Source organism: Microplitis mediator, chromosome 1 (assembly GCF_029852145.1).
Source record: "Microplitis mediator isolate UGA2020A chromosome 1, iyMicMedi2.1, whole genome shotgun sequence".
NCBI classification, from domain to species: Eukaryota; Metazoa; Arthropoda; class Insecta; order Hymenoptera; family Braconidae; genus Microplitis; species Microplitis mediator.
Window position 1 is genome coordinate 13197328 of NC_079969.1, and position 18082 is coordinate 13215409.

An 18082-nucleotide genomic window follows, 5' to 3' on the forward strand; every position below is an offset into this window, starting at 1 on the left:
TTATAATTTGAAACCTCTAATAAAATTTTATCAAGTGTTCCCTCCTATATGCCTACTCTACAACCGAGTACCCGATGATAAGTCGTTTTGCTATCCGCGATTAGATGCTTACTCACAGAAAAAACAGTTAACTTGAATCAAGGAAAATATTCTTGATTCAAGAAATTTTTTTTGATCTATTCGGAAAATAAATATTTACTTGCCCCAAGTAAACAATTATCTTCAAATTTTTATCTTGAATCAAAATTTTTTTTCTCACGTCAACATATTTTTACGCTTAAATCAAAAAATTTTTACTTGTTTCAAGAGTTTATATTTCTTAAAGTGAGAGATATTTTTTTTGAGCAAGATACATTATTTTTTTTGTAGCAATATTGCATTTTTTTGGTTAAAGAAAATAAAATTTCTCGGAACAAGTACTATTTTTTTTACGCAAGTATTTTTGTATTCTCCGACCAAGACAACAAAAGTTGCTTAAGCCAAGAGAAAAAATTTCTTGGGAGAAAAGATCGATATGGAGAAGGGGAAAGTCACCGGTGCTAGACAGCAGCAGCGGGAGTAGTTCGGTGCTCGCCACGAGATCGCGCCTACGACATGTAGTGTCCCTGGTAAGACATTTATTTTAGAAGTGTTATATTCCAAAATTCATTACGATTTTATTCGAGTGCTTTTCTGATATTTGACAGAACTTCAAGTACCCTTTTGAATTGTACTATGGTATATCCTATAATACATCATGACTTTAATATTTAATATTAAAGTTTACTTGAAATTCAAGTCTTGAATAATTTTGCTCGGAAAAAAAAAACAAAAAATTACGCTTCAGATTAAAAAAAAAAAAAAAGAATTAACATGTCAACCTGTCGGAGAGAGAATACATTTTTGACTAAGAAAAATTAAAGTCTTTATTGAAGAAGCAAGCTTTTGGAGCATTAAATTTCTTTTTCTTGGCCCAAGCAACTTTTATTTTCACTTAAGCAATTTATTTTTTGGAGCAAGAGAATTTTTTTCTTGGGCCAAGAGATTTTTTCTTAGCCCAAGTTAACTTTTTTTCGTTCAAAACTTTGATTTTTTGGAGTAAGAAATTTTTTTTCTTGGGGCAAGAAAAAGTTTTTTGGCCGAAGTTAAACTTTTTTTCGTTCAAAACGTTGATTTTTTGGCAAGAGATGACTTATTTTCTGTAGCCAAGAATTTTTTTTCTTAAACCAAGAAATTTTCAATTTCGCTTCAAAAATAAATTTTTTTGGAGCAAGAGAATTTACTGTCTTAACCAAAAAAAAAGTTTTTGAATCAAGTGTTCTACTTTTATTAAATCAAGAAAGAAAATTCGGAAGACAATATTTTTCTTGAACCAAGTAAACTGTTTTTTCTGTGCTGCACTGAGGGTGAAAAAGGTTCGAATAAGCATTTTCATTTAATTAAAGAAAGTTTTTTTTGTTTTCACATAACAGAGAAAGTCAAAGTTTCGTTATTATTTTAAAGGAAAGAAGTTTTTTTTGGGGTTTATTATTATTATTTTCTTTTTTTTGACTCTGCCATACCTACCCAAGGTTATTATTATTATTTTTATATATATCTCAAGCACGCCACTAAAAAAAAAAATCATCATCATTATTCTCAGAGATCCACCAACTAATATAACTCTATCATTACCTCCCCTCAGCCTACGTTAAGTTTATTTGCACACTGATACTGTACTAGACATTATTATTATTATTATTATTATCGTCATATGTCATGCACACTGTATGAATTATTTTTCTTTCTTTCTTGTAAATTTATTTAATAAAATGTTTGTGTTCTATTCTATCTCAGAGTTCTGGTTTCCTTTTAGCAATAAGTAGTACTTAAGAAGTCCCAAACCCTAACCCTGGAAGCGACGAGCTAATCCATCACTAAAATTATTGGGACAAGTACGCGTAACAACAATATTTTTAAATATAAACGTTACATTTAAAACGCATTTTCTTATGGAAAAACAAATTATTTTAACTGCCATTAACCATGATTGTTTGGGTAATTGTTCAAACAAAATTATTCATTTGGTCATTTTATTTATTTTTCATTTTTTCTATTGTTTATTTAACAAAAAGTGATTTTTACTTTTTTTAAATTTTAAATTCGAAAAAATTTTTTTGGAAGTTACCAATTTTTTTTTATGGTTGATATATAATTCACCAAGAGAATAAAAAAAATATTTATTTGCTGCCGAGTTACAGCCTTTTGTTTATACGCGCGCGGACAAGATGATCCCGGGAAAAAATGTTCAGGCCTGATCAGACATGAGCAGGCATGAGTCTTCAGGCCTGATCAGACATGCAAAATGACCATGCCTGACCAGGCCTGATCAGGCATGTTCAGGTCTGATCAGGTCTGTTCATGCCTGTTCATGCCCATTCTGGTAAAACAATTATATATAAAAAATGGTCCTATATAATTATATACAATTATGCATAACTATGTACAATTATATATAATTATTTCTATAAAAATGAAAAAAAAAATAAAAAATATGGGCGTGTCTAGGATTCGATCCGTGGACCTTGCGCTTGAAAGTTCGCCTCGTTACCTGTTGACCTAAGAGATTGAGTTGAAAAATAGGTCTCGTACGAACTTCAAGCACTGAAAGTCTTAACACTCATGCCTGTTCATGTCTGATCAGGTCTGATCCTTTTTTCCCGGGTTATACGTGATAGATTCTTGGTCAAAAAAATTTTATATCTATGAACAGACATGAGCAGACATAACCAGGCATGAACAGGCCTGATCAGATCTGAGCTTATTCAACGCTTCAGACATGAACAGACATGACCAGGCATGGGCAGGTATGATCAGTCCTGAGCGTAGTTAACGCTTCAGACATGAACAACCATGAACAGACATGATCAGGCATGATCAGACCTGACTGTATTTAACGCTTCCGACATGAACAGCCATGAACAGACATGATCAGGCCTGAACAGGCATGATCAGGCCTGACTGTATTTAACACTTCAGACATGAACAGACATGAACAGACATGGACAGGCATGGGCAGGTATGATCAGGCCTGAACGCATATAACGCTTCAGACATGAACAGACATGGTCAGGCATGAACAGACATGAACAGCCATGAACAGGCCTGAGTGTATTTAACGCCTCAGACATGAACAGGTATGATCAGGCATGATCAGGTCTAATTTCAGGCCTGATCATACATGAACAGGCATGGTCAGGCCTGATCATTTTTTTCCCGGGGACGCGCTTTTTTGTTTTTCACGCTTCAATAATTTTTATCTCAGCAACTATTCGTCGTAGAGATTTCGGTCAGAATTCATTCTGTTCGTTATTAAATCCTAAACATAACGATACTTATTTGAGATAATCAATTTTACATTTCATTTTTTTATAAAAAAAAAATTTGCACACACCAAATTTAAGTCAACTTTTTGTTTTAAATTTTTTGTAGCATTTTGAAAAAAAATTTTTCAAAATCGGTTTGTGCCGACGCCGATTATGATCTTGCACCGTTTTTTCGTGCACATCGACTGAACTATTTCGAATCGAATGAGACCAAAACCATAATGTAAGTGTAAATGTAAATTTGATTTTTAATGGAAAAGACCTAAGAGAAAAATTTACTGGGAGAAGATATACATGGGGGAGGAGAAAGTCACCGGTGCCAAGCAGTAGTGGAAGTAGAGTTCAGTGCTCGCCACTAGATCGCGCCCAACCTATTATTGTGCTGTTCCTGGTTAGATAGGTATTTCAAAGTTGTTATTATATTCTATTCTTGAAAACAATTCTGGCACGGGTACTCCTCTGTGTTACGTCCAAAAATTGGTACGTAATTATTTAAGTTTGTGAGTATTTGGCCCAAGCCGAAGCCTATAGACCGGGAACTCCAGAGGTTTTTGTCTTAATAATATTGTTGGTGAAGGTTAAATTAAATGATGAATTCTCTGTTTAAATTTAATACATATATTGTAAAACCGTACAAATATTATTGGTTGCTAAATAACTATTACAAAAATTTAGTTATTGAAAATTATTTAATTACAACTTTAAACGTAATATTAAGTGTAAACAGCACTTAATAAAATTAATTATTCAAATACAAATATTAAACCGAATAAAAATGATAAACAGCACGTAGCAAAGATTAATTATTCAAATACAATTTAAAAACGAATAAAAACTAATTATTCCAATATAAATTCTAAACACAAAATTTAAATGTTAAAACAACACTTAAATAAAATTAATTAATCAAAATATAAATTCAATTATAAAATTCGCGACCAGACTATTCCTTAAAGTCTCTTACAAAATTTAATTATTCCATATAAATTCAAGTATAATAATTTGTGACCAGACTATTTCTTAGTCTCTTACAAAATTTAATTATTCCCATATAAATTCAAATATAATAATTTGTGACCAGACTATTTCTTAAAGTCTCTTACAAAATTTAATTATTCCATATAAATTCAAATATAATAATTTGTGACCAGACTATTTCTCAGTCTCTTACAAAAGTTAATTATTCCATATAAATTCAAGTATAATAATTTGTGACCAGACTATTTCTTAGTCTCTTACAAAATTTAATTATTCCCATATAAATTCAAATATAATAATTTGTGACCAGACTATTTCTTAAAGTCTCTTACAAAATTTAATTATTCCATATAAATTCAAATATAATAATTTGTGACCAGACTATTTCTCAGTCTCTTACAAAAGTTAATTATTCCCATATAAATTCAAATATAATAATTTGTGACCAGACTATTTTTCAGTCTCTTACAAAATTTTATCTGTGGTATTTTATATTAAATATTTATTAACATACCTGGGTTTCCACCTTGCAGTATTTACCGTTGCGAAAATATTTAAATAAAAAGATATACTAGAGAACACTTAGTACAACGCTCACTGACTAATTAAAAATATACTCGTCCATTCTACGTGGAGGATCCCGGGGGAACCCGGCCACTGAACCTAAGTTTGATTTACGATCCGCATATTTGGAGATCCTGGTCAAGAGAGAGAGTTCACACGACCAATTTTTCGGGTGTCGATTTTCGGGGCGTTCCAGTTGACCTCAATTGGGGGAAAAAGCGTGACCAATTAAGTGTCCGAATTCCTGGGCCCTTACCCTCACTCTTAGATTTTCCAGAGTGTCGTATGAACTCCCACTACAAGTGGATGCCCTCGTATGAGTATGTGTACATATGTGTGCGTATATGTGTCCACCCACACGCAAGCACATTTACACGTGAGCAAAACACACACACGCATGCATACACATACTCATGTACATCATATATTCATGTACATCATTTTTACTATTATGAATTATTATTTATTTATTAAATTATTATTTATTATTGGCTATTATTTATCAGGCCTGGCAAGCTGCCTAGAACCTTTGAGCATTATTTATTAATTATTATTTATAAAATATTATATTATTTACCAGGTCTAGTGTTCTCACTTAGAACCTTTTACTATTATTTATTAATTATTATTAATAACCTACTAAATTATTTACCAGGTCTAGTGTTCTCACTTAAAACCATTTACTATTATTTTTTAATTATTATTAATAACATACTAAATTATTTACCAGGTCTAGTGTCCTCACTTAGAACCTTTAACATTATTTATTAATTATTATTTATAGAATATTATATTATTTACTAGGTCTGGTATTTTTCACCTAGAACCTTTAAACATTATTTATTATTTATAAAAATAATAAAATGTTATTATTTATCGGACTATGAAATAATTTTTTATGAATTATCTTTATGAAATATTTTTAGCTAAAACATTAAAAATGAGTCATTTGTTTTGTTAAAACATTTTTTTTAATGAGTTTAAAATGTGTTCAGCTCTTATCTAGTATTCGAAAACTGATAAAAATTCCTATTTATTTGTTTGTTTTGGTTTAAGCCGTTAAAAGCTTTTGTGACGCACCAAAACGATTTCTAAAACTGACCATCGAGGCACTTAATGTATACTCTCATTATTCTGTTTTACTTATTTAAAAAATTATAAAATTAAAATAAAATCGTCTAAATTTTGCCAGACGTAACATCTGTTTTTTGACAGAGTGACAAGTGCCTGTTTTGGTCGTCATATAGTAGATGATTAATTACATTATGCCATTAATGTTCCGTTGAATAATTTTTCTCACTATACAAAAATAAAAAATACTTTCTAGCCAACAAAAAAAAAGTTTTTGAATCAAAACAAAATTTCGGATTTTTTCAAAAATTTTTCTGTTCCTTTTATTTTTTGCGTTAGTGTACATTAAACATGCATAAAGAATCTATTTTTAATAGCCATCTTTTGGCTGATTCTTGTGCATATTTTAAATGTGGTTTAAATACATTAAAAATATATCTTCGAATATTTGAGAAATACATGTTTGAAAATATGAAAAAATTATATGAACAATATATTTCAAATCTATAAATAATATAATTATGATAATATATTGTTGATCAAACCAACAACACGAGAAAAGTAATATAACAAAATTATATATTTTTGAAATATTTTCATACATCTATTTTTTATATATTTTAAGACATAGGAAAGAGGAGGCAAAACGAGGTACTCCCAAAATTTTATAAAAAAAATTCAATTTTTTAAATATTTTCTAAACACTCCAAAATATAATTTTTGTAAGTAATAATAATAATTTATTTTATTTGTATCACAAAATTGCGTTTTACAAAACTTTACAATATAAGTCTCATCCATCTTTACATTTCTACTTTTATACTTTACAAGTTTTACAACATACAACATATATATCATCCATCTTAACCTTTCCTCTATTTATACTTTACATTTTTTTTTTTTTTTTTTTTTATTTTCTTCTACTTATTAATTTATTTTATTCGTATTTACATCCTCTATTAAACTCCCCCGTTTTTATTTTCTCATGTTCCCTGTCCTGCCTAATTACAAACTAAGACTCTTTCGCTACTGCTCGATCCTTAATTAAACTTTCTATTTCCCGAAAGTAAGCGCACAGGTCCTCATCTATCTCACCACTTAGCTTATTTATTAGCATTTGTTTTATCTCACTTCTCTCAATTATTTCATCCCATTCCCACATTCTATCAGTCACCTCTTTTTTTATGTTTTCTCGCGCTCTCACATTCTATCAAGTGCTCTAGTGTTTCTAGTTCACCTTCACACCTGTACACCGATATAATTATCTCCCCCGCATTTTTTTTATTTTTTTCCAATTCATTTGCTTTTTTTTCTATTTTGTATCCATATTCCCACTCCATCACTCGCCATTCATTCGCTATTTCCTTCTTTATTCCCACCCCATGTCCTCCACTAGCTCTTCCTCTCTTTCCTTTTTTCTTTGCCGTTATCATCCACCATTTAAACTTATTACTCAGATTGCTTACTGCGCTTTTTACATTTTTTTCCTCCACCCATGTCTCCATTAAAAAAACTATATCATTTCCCTCTAATATCCCATTTATTTCCTTTTCTTTTTTTAACCCCGCGACATTCCAACTCATCACTCTACATTCCCGGGAAAAAATGATCAGACCTGATCAGACATGAACAGGCATGAGTCTTCAGGCCTGATCAGGCATGTTCAGGTCTGATCAGGTATGTTCATGTCTGTTCATGCCCATCCGGGTAAAAAAATTATATATAAAAAATGGCCCTATATAATTATATATAATTATGTATAACTATATTCAATTATACATGTATATAATTATTGCTATAAAAATAGAAAAAATAAAAAATTCGGGTGTGTGCAGGATTTGAACCGTGGACCTGGCGCTCGAAAGTGTAACTCGCTACCCACTGACCTAAGAGATTTAGTTGAAAAGTAAGTTTCGTATGAACTTCAAGTAATAAAAATCTTATACGTGATAGATTCTTGGTCAACAAAATTTTAGATCTATGAGCAGATATGAACAGCCATGAACAGACATGTACATATATGACCAGGCATGAACAGGCATGGACAGGTATGATCAGGCCTGAGCGTATTTAACGCTTCAGACATGAACAGGCATGAACAGACATGACCAGGCATGGACAGGTATGAGCAGGCATGAGCGTATTTAACGCTTCAGACATGAACAGACATGAACAGGCATGATCAGGCCTGATCATGTCTAATTTCAGGCCTAATCATACATGAACAGGCATGATCAGGTTTAATTTCAGGCCTGATCATACATGAACAGGCATGGTCAGGTCTGATCATTTTTTCCCGGGTTCCCCTTTACATTTATTGCACATTTTCCCCTCCCCACACTCATTCCTTTTTCACACATACCTTTCATCCTCTTTTATGAGCTTTCCTCGCTTCTCGTCCCATTTGTGCCATTCATTGTTTACGCATACTTTCATGTAACTTGCTCTCGCCTCATTTCCTTTTTCTCTCTCCGTATGTACTATGTCTCTCAGCCACCTCTGCACTTGCACCTCTCTTTCCGTACTATCATCATCGATGTAAACATTCGTTCCTTAAGGTTCCGCTCTATTTAATAAAACCGCTTTCTTTTCTACAAAGCTGTCAAAATATACAATTACCATATTTTTATAGCCTATTCTTACATTTTTTCTCTCTATACTTATCTTAATTCTATTTTCCACGGTTTTAATAGCCTCCTCATGCTCTCCTTCTTTGAATCGTATACAAATGTTATTTCTTCTTCTCGCCCGTCTATCTTTTTCACTCTGCCACTCCTCTTCTGTCAGTTCTTTCGGTTTATCACTCGGCCACTTATTTGCAATTATTCTGTTTTGTCTCTCCTCGTTATCGTTATTATTATTTAACGCTGCTCCTATCTCTCGTTCATTTCTCGCTCTCGTGTTTTTCATTTCCACTGCGCTCTTTTCTCTTCCACTATTTTGTGTCTGTATCTCGTTGTTGTTTTCCCCACTCCTGTGCGTGCTCGTCTGTTGGTCTCTGTTGTGAGTTGTCGTATTTTTGTTTCGTGATCATGATCTTTCTCTGTATATCTGCCCCGTCTTCTGTTGCATATCATTACTCACACTGCATGCTCCTGTTATTATTTTTTGCTTCTCTTTTTCTTTTTCCAGGCCTTTATTTAGCACCGCCACTTCCTTTTCCAGCACATTAATTTTTGCTTTCAAGTTTTCCCTCTCCTCATACCACATTCCTCTTTCGTACTCCGCATTTTTCATTATTTGTGCTAATCCATCTGCATACCTCTCACAATTTAAGCACTCATATCCGTTTAGTGCCTGCTTGATGATCTCTTTGCACTCTTTCATTTCATTGACTTCTTTTTCGTGCTGCGTCCTCAACATCTTGTCCATTTTGCTTGCTATCTGCTCCATTCTCCGCTTTTCTAATTCCCATTTTTTACTCCATTCTTCCATCATGTTTTTAATCATTACTGTATTCTCGTCTGTCACATTTCTCTCTCCGTCTTCACTTTCGCTATCACTTTCATTATTTTTCCTATTTTTATTATTCGCCCCGTTGCCTCTTGCTGTTATTTTTTCCTTGTTTTCCGTTATTTGCTCTTCCATTTTTTTGTCACTCTCCGCTTCTTCTGTCTCCTTGACATTGTCATCTTTATCATCTTTTGTTTTGCTGCTTTGCTCATCCACCTTCTTATTTACAACCTTTACACTGCTTACATTCTTGTTCTCCTCTGTCATCATGTCGTCTCTCTTCTCATCCTCGTTATTTACACTCGTTGTCATTAATGCCTGGTCCCCCAGGCTATAGAATCTTAGCCATGCAGGGGGCCAGGCCAGTGCAGCCAGATCGCGGACGAAAAGTTCCCCTTCCCAAGCACCGTTTAAGCTGTGAGTGATGCTAAAATGGTGCGAAAGAAGGGGAACTTTTCGTCCGCGATCTGGCTGCACTGGGCCAGGCATTAATGACAATGAGTGTACATTCAGCATCTCCGCTGTCACTGTAGGCTCGTCTTATTTTTGCGCTTTCCCCGCCATCTGTTGGTTGCTTCTCAACGTGTACTTTCTTATGTCCTCGAACTCGACCTTCCTTCTTGTCTTGATGTTAGCCCCTGTGCTTACAGGTGTCTCTCCTAGCACGTTTCCTTTATTTTTTACACTCACCACTTTTTCTTTGCCGCTTTTTTTAGAGTCTTTCGGTATAACCTTTACTTCACCCTCTTTTTCCTGACCTTTTTTTCCACTTTATCTTTTCCTCACCACTTTTTTTTATCACTCCTCAGCTTTCTTACAATATTAACTTACTTTTTTTGCAACTTTTATTATTTTTCAGCTATTATGCCCTTTTATTTCTTTATTTTCCTTCCTCACTTACACTATCTCGACTTCTCTGTTTCGCCACCTATCGGCCTATTAATTTTTTGTAAGTATAATTGAGCATTATTTAAAATTTTCTTTCCCGGGAAAAAATGATTTTGCCTAATCATATATGATCATGCATAATTGTCTATATATGATCAGATCCAAAAATTGGCCAGGTCTGATCATACATAACTTGATCTGTTTATACATGATCATATATGATTATATATAATTATGCATGAACGAATATAGTCATTTTTAGAATCTCATTTCGAATATCTGTAAATTATTAATTAAGTAGTTTAATTAGGATTTATTGTCTTCATCAATATCAATGTCGGTTAAAATTAAATAAAAAAAAAAAAAAAAATTATTAACCATCGACAATTATTTTACTACGAGGTCACCCATCCAATTAATGTCCAACGCCGATGCTGCTTAACTTTGGTTATCGATGGTTTGTAGTCTGATCCTCTAGTCTGTTATACACTTACAATTAAGAAACGTTTATGGCATTACTTAACTCAAATAATCAAATTGATACTTTATACTTTTAAATTACTGCCGAAACCTTTGAACATTTTTTAAGTATTGGGGATTTAAGTTTGATTGATAGTTGACAGAATAAAAATTTATTAACATTGACATTAAAAAATTGTCATATTATTTATATATATATATATATATATATATATATATATATATATATATATATATATATATATATATATATATATATATATATATATATATTTAAATATTTATAGGTTTCATATCAATGAAATCTGATCAGATTTAATCATAGACATATATAACTACATATAGGTTTATATCAGTCACGTCTGATCAGATCTAATTATATATAGGCCTATATATAATTATATATGGGTTTGTATCAATCATGTCTGATCAGATCTAATCATGTATAGACTTATATACGATCATATATGGGGTTATAACAGCTAGGTATAATTATATCTAATTATATATAGACTTATAGATGATCAGATCTGATCATATATAGACTCATATATGGTTATATATGGAGTTATAACAGCCAGGTATGATTATATCTAATTATGTATAGACTCATATATGATCAGACCTGATCATATATGAGGCATTCCATGCCAAATCACCGAGGTTTCGGCCCGACCCCCTTCGATTTCGCTGAAAATTTTTTATCATTTTCTACCCTACCAAAGACATTTTCCTGAATTTTTTCAGATTTTTTTACCCAACCCAAAAAAAGTTACGAATTTTTGAAAAAAAACGCTCTTTTTTTTTCAAATTGCTGTAACTTTGACACAAATTGACCTTTTGGCACTTTGTTTTTTTTGAAAAATTTTGTTTTTAATTGTAGTTTTCAGAAAAAAATACAAAAAATTTTTCGGAAGTCACGATATATAAAATATTTCAGTTTTTTCAATAAAACCGTAATTTTTTCGAAGTCGGAAACCTTCGATTCTCAATTTTTTTGTCTCAAAAAAAACTTCAACCAAGACAGTATTTAACCCCGCCATTCCCATTTTGTGCCGACTTTCCTTTATATTTTTTTTTTTCGATTGAAATTAAAAAAATTTCTAAATTTGGCTTATTTTTTATGACTTTGCGCTGAAGTTTCTTTGGATTGTTTTTAAAAGCTCAGAAGTTGAATAAAATTAGACAATAACAACCGTAAAGTGTATTAGGGGCAAGAATTGATTTTTTCGGAAGAAAATTCCCAATTTTGAAATACAGTGAAACCTAAACCTACAATCAACCTTCTCACTAAAACAATTTATAGATAAACTCAGAAAAATATCGATAGCCTTATAGACAATTTTAGATCAAATTGAACGGAATATAGTATAGTACCGGATATCTCAACTGGTAGAGCACTCGGCGCGATACCGACATGGTCTAGGTTCGATTCTCAGTTCGGGCTATCGATATTTTTCTGAGTTTATCTATAAATTGTCTTAGTGAGAAGGTTGATTGTAGGTTTAGGTTTCACTGTATTTCAAAATTGGGAATTTTCTTCCGAAAAAATCAAATCTTGCCCCTAATACACTTTACGGTTGTTATTGTCTAATTTTATTCAACTTCTGAGCTTTTAAAAACAATCCAAAGAAACTTCAGCGCAAAGTCATAAAAAATAAGCCAAATTTAGAAATTTTTTTAATTTCAATCGAAAAAAAAAAATATAAAGGAAAGTCGGCACAAAATGGGAATGGCGGGGTTAAATACTGTCTTGGTTGAAGTTTTTTTTGAGACAAAAAAATTGAGAATCGAAGGTTTCCGACTTCGAAAAAATTACGGTTTTATTGAAAAAACTGAAATATTTTATATATCGTGACTTCCGAAAAATTTTTTGAATTTTTTTCTGAAAACTACAATTAAAAACAAAATTTTTCAAAAAAAACAAAGTGCCAAAAGGTCAATTTGTGTCAAAGTTACAGCAATTTGAAAAAAAAAGAGCGTTTTTTTTCAAAAATTCGTAACTTTTTTTGGGTTGGGTAAAAAAATCTGAAAAAATTCAGGAAAATGTCTTTGGTAGGGTAGAAAATGATAAAAAATTTTCAGCGAAATCGAAGGGGGTCGGGCCGAAACCTCGGTGATTTGGCATGGAATGCCCCATATAGACTTGTACATGATTATATATGGGGTCATAACAGCCAGGTATGATCAGATCTAACTATATATAGACTTATATATAAATAGATCTGATCATATATAGACTTATGTATGATTACATATAGGAAAATAACAGCCAGGTATGATCATATCTAACTATACATAGACTTATATATAATCAGATCTGATCAGATCTAATTATATATAGACTTATATATAATCAGATCTGATTATATATAGACTTATATATGGGCTTATAACAGCCAGGTATGATCAGATCTAATTATGTATGGGGTCATATATAATTACATATAATTATATATGACCCCATATATAATCATGCATGATTATATATAACTTCATATATGATTATATATAATCATATATGATCATATATATGAACATATATAATCATATATGATTAGGCAAAATCATTTTTTCCCGGGTTGTTAAACTTTTTCGGGATTCACTCTGAATTTTTACTCTTAATTTACTCTGGATTACCTTATTAGTAATTATTTTTAAAAAAAATATTAAATTGCAAAAAAAAAATAAGAGAATTTTAATTCGATCGAGAATGTTATCTATTATATTGAAAGCATTAATTAGAGGAAGTAAACATATTTTTTATCGATGAAAAAATCCCAATAACTGCTGGGCTCGAACCTGCGTCCTTTCGATTCAAAGTCCTTGATGCTATCCACTGGGCTGACATACACAAGTGATCTTGAAAATGTAAATATAATATTCATTATGATGTCAAAGAATAACTGATGAAGAAGTAAAAAATCTGTGCTACAATGATTGACGTGATTTTTATATAGTATTCTTTTGTACTTTTTTAAATTTTTAGCCTGTAAATGAAATATTTGAAGGAATCGGATAACTTTTTTTTGAATAAGGATATCCAGATACGTTCCTGATCAGGAACTCGTCAGGTTGACTCGATCGCAAATAACTTTTTTTTGAATAAGGATATCCTGACGAGGTCCTGATCAGGAACTTGTCGGGTTGACCCGATGGCAAATAACTTTTTTTTTAATAGAGATATCCTGACGAGGTCCTGATCAGGAACTCGTCAGGTTGACCCGATGGCAAATAACTTTTTTTCTAATAGAAATATCCTGACGATGTCCTGATCAGGAACTTGTCAGGTTGACCCGATGACAAATAACTTTTTTTTTGAATAGGGATATCCTGATGAGGTCCTGATCAGGAACTCGTCAGGTTGACCTGATGACAAATAACTTTTTATTTGTATAGGAATATCCTGATGAGGTCCTGATCAGGAACTCGTCAGGTTGACCTGATGGCAAATAACTTTTTTTTTTGAATAAGGTTATCCTGATGAGGTCCTGACAAGGAACTTGTCAGGTTTGCCCTAATAAGGCAAACCTTACATTAACCTGATAAGGTCCTTATGGTACTTCAGGCAAATCAGGAAGAAATTCTAGTCGGGTTCAGCGCAAAGTCACAAAAAATAAGCCAAATTTAGAAATTTCTGTATTTTCAATCGAAAGAAAAAAATATAAAGGAAAGTCGGCACAAAATGGGAATAGCGGGGTTAAATACTGCCTTGGTTGAAGTTTTTTTTGAGACAAAAAAATTGAGAATCGAAGGTGTCGGACTTCGAAAAAATAACGGTTTTATTGAAAAAACTGAAATATTTCATATATCGTGACTTCCGAAAAATATTTTGTATTTTTTTCTGAAAACTACATTTAAAAACACAAATTTTGAAAAAAAAAAGTGCCGAAAGATTAATTTTTGAGAAAGTTATAGCAATTTAAAAAAAAAAAAGAGCGGTTTTTTTCAAAAATTCGTAACTTTTTTTGGGTTGGGTAAAAAAATCTGAAAAAATTCAGAAAAATATCTTTGGTAGGATAAAAAATGATAAAAAAGTTTCAGCGAAATCGAGGGGGGTCGGGTCAAAACCTCGGTGATTTGGCATGGAATGCCCCATATACATTCAAAAATTTCATTTCTTTCGTCTTATAGTTCAGTTCGTTGGGATTTTGGTTTCGAATAGTAATTTTATTTCTTATAAAAAATTATAAATTTAAACGTGATGATTTCATCATAACTGTTGAAAGTAAATTGTTATTTTATTTTTAACAATCAGATAAAGAAATGTGTTTACATTTCTACATTTAAATGTTAATCAGAACCTGCGTAACGATATTCTGGTTTTTGCAATAAAAAAAAATTAATGATTTGCAAAATATTAATATAATTTTTAATTCCAATTATTTTTTCATCAAATTTATTCTAAAAACATCCTATAATTTTTCACTACATAAAAAATTATTGCAATAATACTTTTTAAAAAGTTAATTTCAATTTATACGGTAAATTTTAGTGTACTTTTATTGACTAATAGAGAATAAATTGTAAGCCAACAGAATTATTTTAAACTTGAAAATGATTGGGCGACTTGTTAAAATATTTCGCTACTTTTGATCATAGATGGGGCGACTGGGACAAAAATTTTCTGGCAACTCTGAGTCAACCGACGTTTTTCCACTAGATCTTCCGGTAATAACAAGTCGCGTCAAGTTTCTTAGCTTAGATTTAGTTGTTGGTGACCTAGTACAATGGAAATGTCCGTACGAATGTATCAATAATAATCATACTATAGGTCAAAAACTTGACTCGTTAGTTTCTAACTCAAATAAAATCTGTTAAATTTGAGTGAAATCGTAATAACATTTTTATAAATTTCATAATAGATGATTATCGAATAATAATTAAGTTTTAAAACTTTGTGCTTTAAACCTATAGATAATTTGTTAAAACGTGATTACTTCAGCATAATAGTTATTGACTGTGTCAATGAAAAGTTAACTAGAGTTTTTCATTCCTTTTAGAATAAAAATATGAGCTGACATTTTTTACGGACATCGTTCTTCACATCCTATTATAGAAAAAATGCAATACCCAGATTGTCGTCCCATTATTATCAAGTATCAAGTAAACTTGCTTTGAAGGGTGAGTCTAACTTTTATATTTTTAGCTTTAATTTTTTTTATTATAGTAATATCGAGCTATTCTTTTTTAAATAACTGAAACAACAGTGTTTTCTGTAAAACTACCCCTAATGTAAAGGATCCAATTATTGTCCGTGGCCGAGTTTCTGATCTTTTCAGCTTCAATCGAAATTTTTAAAAAATTTTTCACTTAAATTATGAAATAAATTATACGAGTCATTACGAAATATATTTTACAATCAATTAATAGCAACTACAAATTGATGAACTATAAAAACTGGATAAGAAAAAATCTTAAAGATTGAAGACACTGCGAGGGTAATTTTTCACTTGTAGTCTAAGTACTTCGTGTAAGAGTCTACGAAGATTCAATCGAAATTTTTTTAATTATGTAAATATAAAAACATGATAATAGAGTTATGGACAGGACAGTAATTAATTAAACTATAGTTATATGCTATAATAAAAAATTTTATTTTTAATTTTGTTATTAAAATATGGAGGTCAATAACTGGGCCCAATTTTTTACACGTGTTGAAGTTGTTGTCCCTAAGATTCTAACCTATTGTAAATATGGTTATCTGTGTATCAATAAAACGCCAAAAAATGAAAATTTATTATATTATTGATTGTTTTTTAAGAATTATTTTCTGCTATAAAGATTTCAAATTTTCATCAACCATTTTTTATTATGGACCTCTTTTACATTTGTGATTCAAGAAGAGTTATCCTGAGAATAATTATTGAAAAAATTTAAACTTTGTTAGAATTTAAATACTTATTGTAGTAATGATTAATATACTTTACTGAATTTATAAATATATCACATTTTATTATTTTCATTGAATAGTTCAATAAAAAATTAGATTGAAAAAATTGCCAAGAGTAGAAAAATAATTTTAAAAATTCTATGAAATTTTCAGTTCTTAATAAATTTTTGTTTTTTTCAATTGAAATTTAAGATTTATGAAGTTTAATTATTTTTAAATTGTCATAAATAACATCTAGAGTGATAAGTTGCTTTCAATTCAAGGGTCAGAAACTGCAACCCAGAAATCGACGAGTGTCAGAAACTGGGTCCACATATGTCGATTTTTAAAACATTTGTTTAAAATATTAACGAAACTGTAAGAATTTATTTAGAATATCCTAAACTTGTCGATGAAATCAATTTTTTTTAAAGTTAAGTTTTCTAACAACTATTTCAATTTAACATTGACTGTTACTCTCAAAAGTCAGAAACTAGGTCCTTTTCCTTGTATTGAAGTATATATATACACGAAATAATCATTTATTGGCCTCTTCAAAAAATTTGAGCCTATAATTTTTACCATTTAAATCCATGAAGTTTATTTATAATAATATTGTTACTAATATAAACATTTTTTATTAATTAATTGTAGGAGCAGTTATTTATTTTAATAAGAAGTATTCAATACTATTGATTGGATATTGAATAAGGTTGAAAATGTTTGAGTCACCAAGAAGTCTGCAAGAAGTTTGTGTGGACTTTATCTGCGATAATGTTTTAGCACTTTGTGAAGTTCATTCAAGTAATATCGGAAGTACCAATTTCAATCAACTTTCAACAACCACCACAGAAGGTAAAATAATTAATTGTCTCAAAAACCAAAAACAGAAAAAACAAGTATTCTGATTTTAGAAGGACGATTAATTTATAATGCTAATGACGATAATGGTCTATTAGTTACTGCATCCTCAGCAGCAGCATCTGTGAATGATATTAATTTTTGTTCTTTAACGAGACTTAATTTTAAAGATCCCGAAATTTTTTTGCCAGCTCAAATTTCCGAACAATTATTAGCTTCTCTTTGCGAGAAAAAAGCCTTGTCTGACCTGACTATAACTCTTTTCGACTCAAAAACAACCATATTGAGGTAATTAATTTTAAAAGCTCATTTAAGCCGAGAAAAAAAATGTATATTTTCAAGAAAAATGATTGATTTGAGAATTTTAGTTACTTCTATAGTGCCAAGCAATTATTTTTTTCAATCAACTAAAATCATTGCTTTATTCCAGTATTTTATTTACTTGATTAATACTAAGAGAAAAATTTGATTTTGTCGAAAAAATATTATTAAACATGTCTTGTTTTATCTAAACCTGGTGACCACATTTCTGAAAAACCTAAAAATATGAGGGAATTATAAATATACTAGA

The 18082-nt window shown here is 30.8% G+C and overlaps 1 protein-coding gene across 4 annotated transcripts in view; it reads left to right on the forward strand.

Moving 5' to 3' along the window:
* LOC130672925 (protein zyg-11 homolog B-like) overlaps positions 1–18082 on the forward strand; it is a 61947-nt gene that overhangs the window by 16851 nt on the left and 27014 nt on the right. The window contains exons 1-4 of one of the 4 annotated variants that reach the window (XM_057478820.1): positions 15490–15710; positions 15782–15902; positions 17305–17505; positions 17565–17799. In XM_057478820.1, coding sequence (XP_057334803.1) covers positions 17370–17505; positions 17565–17799 — 371 coding nt within the window. In that variant the 5' untranslated portion in view covers positions 15490–15710; positions 15782–15902; positions 17305–17369. Of the gene's footprint in view, positions 1–15488; positions 15903–17304; positions 17506–17564; positions 17800–18082 lie in introns of those variants that run through there. The other 3 variants (XM_057479446.1, XM_057480161.1, XM_057478096.1) reach the window with 3 other exon arrangements.